We start from the raw sequence: 7,905 nt of genomic DNA, 5'->3' as shown, positions 1-7,905 counted from the left end.
CGATCCTCGGGGGCATCTTGGCTTGGGGATTGCCATAGAGAAACAGGAGCGCCTGGTGATCGGTGACCACCTGAAATGGTTTTCCATACAGGAATAAGTGGAAGTGTTCACATGCCCACACCACCGCTAGTCCTTCTTTCTCAGCCTGGGAGTAGGCTTGTTCAGTGGCGGATAAGCTGCGGCTGGCATAGGCAACCACATGTCTCTGTTGTGGGTCTTTGGGATCAACTTGAGCCAGGATGGCCCCTAATCCCACTGGACTAGCGTCCACTGTTAGTTCTGTTCTCCGGTTGGGGTCGTAGTAGGCCATGTTTTCTGCTTTCGCAACCCTTTCCCTGATGGTTTCGAAAGCTACTTGACACGCATTTGTCCACTCGAATTTCTCGTTCTGGTGTGTGAGTTTCGGCAACGGTTCACTGACCGAGGCAAAATCCTTGATGTACCTGCTGCAGTAACTGGCGAGGCCTAAAAACGAGCGAAGTTCTGACACGTTGAGTGGTGCAGCTGTGTCATTCAAGGCTGAGACTTTGTCCGGATCCGGGGTCATCCCCACCTCCGAGAACACGTGGCCAAAGAATTTTAGCGTGCTCTTCCGGAACTCGCACTTGTCCTTGTTGAGTGTGAGGTTTGCATCGTGTAGAGCTTTACACACCTTTATAAGGGTTTCATCATGGTTCTTCACGTCGGTCCCAAACACCAGAATGTCGTCCGAGTAGTTGAGGCAGTTGGGGATGTGCTTTATGATGTTATGCAGCTCAGCTTGGAAGATCTCTGCGGCCGACGACACCCCAAAGCTCAGCCTCTTATATCTGAATAACCCAACATGGGTGACAAATGTGGTTATGTTGCGACTCTCAGGGTGTAAGACCAGCTGATGGTATCCCTTCTGGAGGTCCAGTTTTGAGAAGACCTTGGCTCCGTTTAGTAGATGTATCATGTCCGTTATGCGTGGCGCAGGGTATCTTTCCCTGCGGATTGCTTGGTTGGGACGTCTCATGTCGACGCACAACCTGATGGTTTCAGATCCCTTCTTGGGGACAGGGACGATCGGAGAAACCCAGGTGGTTGCTCCCGAGGCCTTCTCAATAATGTCCTGTTCCAGCAATTTCTTCTGCTCATCCTCCACCTTTTGTTGAATGTTAACAGGGATCCCTCGGTAGGGCTGAGCTACTGGGCGTATGGAGTCGTCTATGTGTAGCTTTACTTGTCGGTTCTTGAGTTTTCCAACCCCTCTGAATATTTTTGGGTACAAGTTATTGATCATGTCAATCGGGTCGATGTACTTATGAACCATGATGTTGTATAGGATGTGTATCAGGCCCATATCTGCGGCGGCCTTGAAACTCAGGACACATCCACTGTCCGTTTCGGTGGCCAGGACGTGGATTGGGACTTTCATCTCTTGGCCCTTGTATCGGCATAGCCCGCTGAACTTTCCTGCGCACTTGAGGGGAGTTTTCGCACCATAGGCGTAGATATCAACGGTGGCTGGTTGGAGCTTTGGTTTAGGGGCCAATTCGGCATATACCTGTTCACTCACCACGTTGACGGTGGCGCCAGTATCGATGAGAAATTCCGTTGGTCTTTCCTGCAGCTTGATGATGAGGGTGGGGCTATGAGCGGTGGCTGTGGGATTTCCTAGCGCGTAGACGTACGCCTTCCTTTTGTGGTCACTCCCGGAAGAGCTAGGGTCTGATTCTGTGGGGGATTGTTCGACTAAATAGCGAACGTGGCGTCTTGATCTTCTTTCGGGTTTGGCCTGTGTCACTAATCTTCTTCTTTCTCTCCGCTTTTGGCGATCGTCGCCGGAGTCCTTCTCTCTCTGGTCACTTCCGAGTTGACTTGGAGGGTTGGAGGTGTTACTTTGGGTCAAGTGGGTGCTCGGTGTTCCCCCATATCGACTCCTCGAGCGAGTGGTGCTCTCTCGTGGCCTCTCTCTCCCTCGATCCCTGAACAGTCTGCACACCGCTTTGAAATGTCCTTCTTCACCGCATGTAGTGCAGCGTTGTCCTATAGCTGGGCATGTCCCTTCGTGGGGATATTCGAATCCGCACTTGTAGCAAAATAGTTCCTCTGTCCTTTTCTCCAGATGTAATTTGTTCAAATTTTCGCCCAGCGGCGTGCTCCCGAAACTTTCCACTTGACAGTCAATGGCTCTTTCGACCCTGGCCAGTGCCAGTATTTCCTCTAGCGTGCGGGACTTTTGGAGCAATTTCCTGCGGAAGGTTTGGGACTCACACCCTGCTATTATTTGCGATCTGAGGGCTTCAGTGTTCGAATAGTTTGCGAAGTCACAGTGTTTGAGTTTTGTGCGGAGTCGCATTACATACGCGTCCATGGTCTCCCCTTTTGCCTGCTTTGTGATGTGGAACAGGTGCCTTTCATAATCGACGTTGGTGTGAGGTGCGAAGTATGCTGCTAGAGCGTCCTTTAATTTTTGTATGGAGTCTATGGAGTCCTGGGGCATCTCGTCTATAATGTCTCGGGTGGCGGAGCCAACCGCTAGCTTTAGGAGGCACACTTGCCTTGCATCCGCCACGGGCCCCGTGGCCCCCATGTACAGGTCAAAGTCTCGGATCCATTTTGTCCACCTGGGACCCATGTTGCTCGTGTCCGTTACGTCAAAGGCTCCCGGCATCTGGGCGGCCAGCGTGTCCGGCAATTGGTAGGGCACGTGATCTGGCATTTGGTCTACGGGTGCTGGGGGCCCATTTCCTGAAGCTCCCGCCCCTTGGTTTACATCCTGATTCGACATGGCGCTGGGAGCGTGGCTTCCTTACGCAGGATTCTGCTGTCGTGGTGTGATGGCCGCCTTGGGAGGCACGAGCACCATCGATGGGCACCACGCCTGTTGAAACGCTCTGGCGTGAGCCGTCGCTACCGCGTATTACTACGCGCACGTGCGCTCGCCTGTTCCTCCGTGCTCACCGTCGCGGCCCGGATTTCTCTCCGTCCTGTCTGCCAGGTTCCTGTCAGGTTCCGTGACGCCCCCACGCTGCGACGACACCCCTCGCTTCTGGGTTGCTGTGGGCGTCGGTCGGCGGGCGTTCTCGTCGCTGTTTGCACACCGCTCATCTCCTGGCGACCCTGCCTCTCAGGATCCCATCCTCGTCGCCATTGTGGTATCCCAGGCCTAGGGAACGCGCGCATACAGGTCGCGGCAATGACAGGCCAACACGGAGAGGTGCTGTGAAACGTCTTTCTTTATTCGTGCCTCAATGCTAACTAACTCGCCCCGCCCCTCCCGCGTCACTACCCTTCTTTTCCCGCCCATGTTCCTCCCGCCCCCGTCGTCCAGGATACGTCAACATGACACATCCCCACATGTCCGGAAGTATACAAAACATATTGCGTATTCAAATGTATTCTGTCGGGATTCATTTTTTAAAGAAAATACTACCTGTTTCATGCACTATACTGTACAGGTTATTGTTCTATATCCACAGAAATTGTGTATGAATGGAGCTTGCTAGATTTAGCTGCATTTGTTTTGATTTTCAAACTCAACTCTAATGTGTGTATTATATCAACATGAATACCAGCATGTTATGACTCTCCTTGATATTGGACAGCCAGAAAAGATAAGGTAGAGCTGCTCATATAGGTTTGAACTTAAAACTCCTTCTGGTTGTTTTCTATATAGTTTTTTTTCAACATGGGCAATTTTTCAATCACATGTTTTAGTGCTCCTTTAACCTCCTTATTCCTCAGACTGTAGATCAATGGATTTAACATGGGAGTTATTACAGTGTAGAACAACGAAGCAACCCTGTCATGGTCTAAGGAGTAATTAGATCTTGGCCTTAAATACATAAAGAAGATGGGAATATAGAACATAGCCACACAGATAAAGTGTGAGGCACAGGTGGAGAAGGCCTTAAATCTCCCTTCAGTAGAGGGCATCCTGATGATTGTAGAGATAATATATGTATATGAAATGAAGACAACCAGGAATGATCCCACTTGTATACCACCACCGACAGTAAACAACACAATCTCACAAATCATGGTGTCTGAGCAGGAAAGCTTTAGTAGTGGAGGGACATCACAATAGAAATGGGATATCTCATTTGGTCCACAGAAGGTCAAACTGAATGTACAACTGGTATGCACCAAAGCAGCCAGAAAGCTAGTTATGAAAATCCCAGCCACAAAAAAGACACAAACTCTTTTTGTCATAATAATTGGATAACGCAAGGGATAGCAGATAGCAGCATAGCGATCATAGGCCATCACTGTCAGCATTAGGTCATCTGCATGTGCCAGAATCGCAAAGAAGTAGAACTGGGTTGCACACCCTAAGAATGAAATTGTCTTAGTTTTTGAAAGGAAGTTCGCCAGCATATTAGGCGTGATAGTGGTTGAATAACAGATGTCTATGAAAGACAAATTACTGAGCAAGAAGTACATGGGGGTATCAAGTCGAGGAGAGGTACATATTAATATGATAATGTTGATGTTTCCCATCAGGGTGATGGTATAGACCAAGAGGAAAATCACAAACAGTGGGACCTTCAGCCATGAGTTGTCAGTGAGACCAAGTAGGATGAAATTGGTAACAGAGGTCTGGTTCCTGATTTCCATTGTTATACCTGTGAATTCCTAGGGAGAGAAAATATAAAGAAATCCATAACCCTTACTCTTACATTACATTGATTCTATGAGTTCAAATCATTTTTTTTTAGCTTCATCATGTCTCGGTTGTCACTGCAAATCTATGGACTTCTCTACCACCTATACTTAGAGCCGAACAACCTACTGGTCCTTCAGAAAACAGCTTTAACCCTGGATCTTCACATAGGGCACCACCCTTGATGGCCCCGTCCTCCCTGTTGAACTACTGAAAGAATGTCTGCTTTGATACTGGTACTGTAACTAGTGCCTCAATGCTTGCGGTTTGGTGTAATAAATAAATACAACTATTGTATCTACTCCATGTTTTGGCATCTCAAGGTCCACTCAGGATTAAAGAAGATTATTTCAGCCATATTTGCGAGATATAAACTCCTCCCAACAAATAAATAATGAGCTATTCAAGAAAGAAGAACATAATTTGTAACAATTCACCATAAAGATAAGGAAAATATGATGGATGACTTTGGGTAGAAGAGAAATAAACATTTGAAAACAAGTAGCTTTAGCATTTTAGTATATTTCACCATAGCACTTTATTGCTTACTTTATCTCTGGGAACCTAAAGGCTAAGTGCTAATTAACTACATTTGGGACTTAAAGTGTCCCAATATACATTGTGGGCCCTTACAATAATAGTGGAGGTGACAGAATGGTCCCCAAGCATCATGAAGCACTTCAAACCATTACTAGGCATTAAAAATAATGGGTTGCCTTTACATTGTAGCTACAAACAAACCATTTTGGTACTCACTCAGTCTAAGAAGTCTCCCTTTCCCCACTTACAAAGGTACTCTTATGTACCTTATTATTCACTCAACTAATACCTTCTTTCACTATTTGAAAGGAAGGAAGCACACACAAAATGTAACATAATTATTTGTCAGTCAGTTCTTTGAAATATTACCTAGGGAGAACAAATCCTCTAGCAAATGGGCCTTTAACAGAATATAAATACAAAAAAACACCCTACAGTATTCTGTTGATAAATCCCTGCACTACAATCGAGGACAATATCGGTTCACATCTATTTTTCATGCATTCAACTATTATCACAAAAATATTTCTTTCCAATTAAGTAAAACATAACACGTTTGAAGATACTATTTGAATGAATCAGTATACATATTTTCAAATCCACATTGGATTATTATTAACACATTTCTTTAACATAGTGAATCTTTACATGTGTTCTTTCACTCATTGAAGTGACTTTCCAAAATATTACGTTCAATTATTTCTTATAGGCAATTCTGTATCCCAGCAATAAAATCCTTGTGCGCCTCAATTATTTATTTATGCTCAACATGTTTCGGTTAAACTATCCTTCTTCAGGAGAGGTTCTAATTTGCTTTCCTGGAAAATATGTACAAACGGATCCTTAGTTTTCGAAAATCATAATTAAATTCGGTATCTTTATAAAAAAAAATATATCTCTAAAATATAAATGTGTGTTGTTCACAAATAAGAGAATAAAGTGGCCTGCATTAGATCAATTGTTTTCAGAACGTCTAGCCAAATTATCAGGGTAATTCATAGAAATTCGCACAAAAGTGGCGCACGCGACTGGCGCACAGCATGCCCGTGCGAATGTCTGCGCCAGCGCGTGCGCTAAAATCGATTTCCGCGCACAGCGTATTCATGGATTTTCGCATCCAAAACGAGCCGTGGCGCAGCGTGGCGCAGCGACCCTGCAGCAGCGCCAGTTACGCCCCCAAGAACGCCCTCACGCAAGGAAAAGCCTTCAAAATCCCCAAATAATCGCAAAGGGCTGCGCTAACCCTGGACCAGTTCATAGGGCTGGCAAACAGCAAACGCCAAGCGGGGAACGTGTATTTCAGTGGTTCGCGGGAATTTCCATACGCGATTGTCCTGTGTACGTGTGCATCAGGGTTGCGCGGGAAGTATCACACGCAAAATCAGCAGGGTACGTGTATTTCAGGGGTGCGCGGGAAGTATCACACGTGATTCCAGCAGGGTAAGTGTATTACAGGGGTGCGCGTGAAGTTCCACACGCGATTTCAGCAGGGTACGTGTATTTCAGGGGTGCGCGGGAAGTATCACACGCGATTCCAGCAGGGTACGTGCATTACAGGGGTGCGTGTGAAGTTCCACACGCGATTTCAGCAGGGTATGTGTATTTCAGGGGTGCGCGGGAAGTATCGCACGCGATTGGCCCCGTGCGAGCAGGGTACGTGTATTTCAGGGGTGCGCGGGAAGTTCCACACGCGATTGGCCCCGTGTGAGCAGGGTACGTGTATTCCAAGGATGCACGGGAAGTTCCACACGCGATTTCAGCAGGGTACGTGTATTTCAGGGGTGCGCAGGAAGTTCCACACGCGATTGGCCCCGTGCGAGCAGCGTACGTGTATTTCAGGGGTGCGCGGGAAGTTCCACACGCGATTGGCCCCTTGCGAGCAGGGTACGTGTATTTCAGGGGTGCGCGGGAAGTTCCACACACGATTTTAGCAGGGTACGTGTATTTCAGCGGTGCCCGGGAGGTTCCACACGCGATTGGCCCCGTGCGAGCAGGGTACGTGTATTTCAGGGGTGCACGGGAAGTTCCACACGCGATTTCAGCAGGGTACGTGTATTTCAGGGGTGCGCGGGAAGTTCCACACTCGATTCCATCAGGGTACGTGTATTTCAGGGGTGCGCGGGAAGTTCCACACACGATTGGCCCCGTCCAAGCAGGGCATGTGTATTCCAGGGGTGCGCGAGAAGTTCCACACGCGATTTCAGCAGGGTACGTGTATTTCAGGGGTTCTGGGGAGTACTACACGTGAATTGGCCGTGTGGGTCCTCCCAGGTGTTCGCTCTACAAATTCCACGGCCCCTGCAGGCAGCCGACACCACGGGGGACTACCCTGCACCCCTGCTCATGTCCCGCAGGCAGCCCATCCACCATGGGCATGCCCCCCAGCTAACCCACATGTCACCTTGCACTACTGATCAACAATGCATGTCTCCCACCACCCCCACCCCCCAGCAGTGCATGGGCAGCCTCCACCAGGCCTCCACCCATGTCTACCACCACCCCCACCCCCCAGCCACCAGGTGCACCCTCCACCAGGCCCCCACTCATGTCTCCCACCAACCCCACCCCCAGCAGTGCAGGGGCAGCCTCCACCAGGCCCCCACTCATGTCCCCCTGCACCCCCACCCCCCAGCAGTGCAAGGGCAGCCTCCACCAGGCCCCCACCCATGTCTACCACCACCCCCACCCCCCAGCCACCAGGGGCAGCCTCCACCAGGCCCCCACTCATGTCTCCC

At 48.8% G+C, this 7,905-nt stretch overlaps 1 protein-coding gene across 1 annotated transcript; it reads right to left on the bottom strand.

Annotated features, from left to right (window-relative positions):
- Positions 1-3,612: 3,612 nt before the first annotated feature.
- Positions 3,613-4,584, bottom strand: LOC138514530 (olfactory receptor 5AR1-like). Its single transcript, XM_069629997.1, has one exon. It carries the CDS (start codon positions 4,582-4,584, stop codon positions 3,613-3,615), a length of 972 nt encoding a protein of 323 aa, XP_069486098.1.
- Between the last annotated feature and the right edge of the window lie 3,321 nt (positions 4,585-7,905).

Source organism: Ambystoma mexicanum, chromosome 12 (assembly GCF_040938575.1).
Source record: "Ambystoma mexicanum isolate Mex_15411 chromosome 12, UKY_AmexF1_1, whole genome shotgun sequence".
In the NCBI taxonomy this organism is placed as follows: Eukaryota; Metazoa; Chordata; class Amphibia; order Caudata; family Ambystomatidae; genus Ambystoma; species Ambystoma mexicanum.
This window is presented reverse-complemented; position numbering and strand designations above follow the sequence as displayed.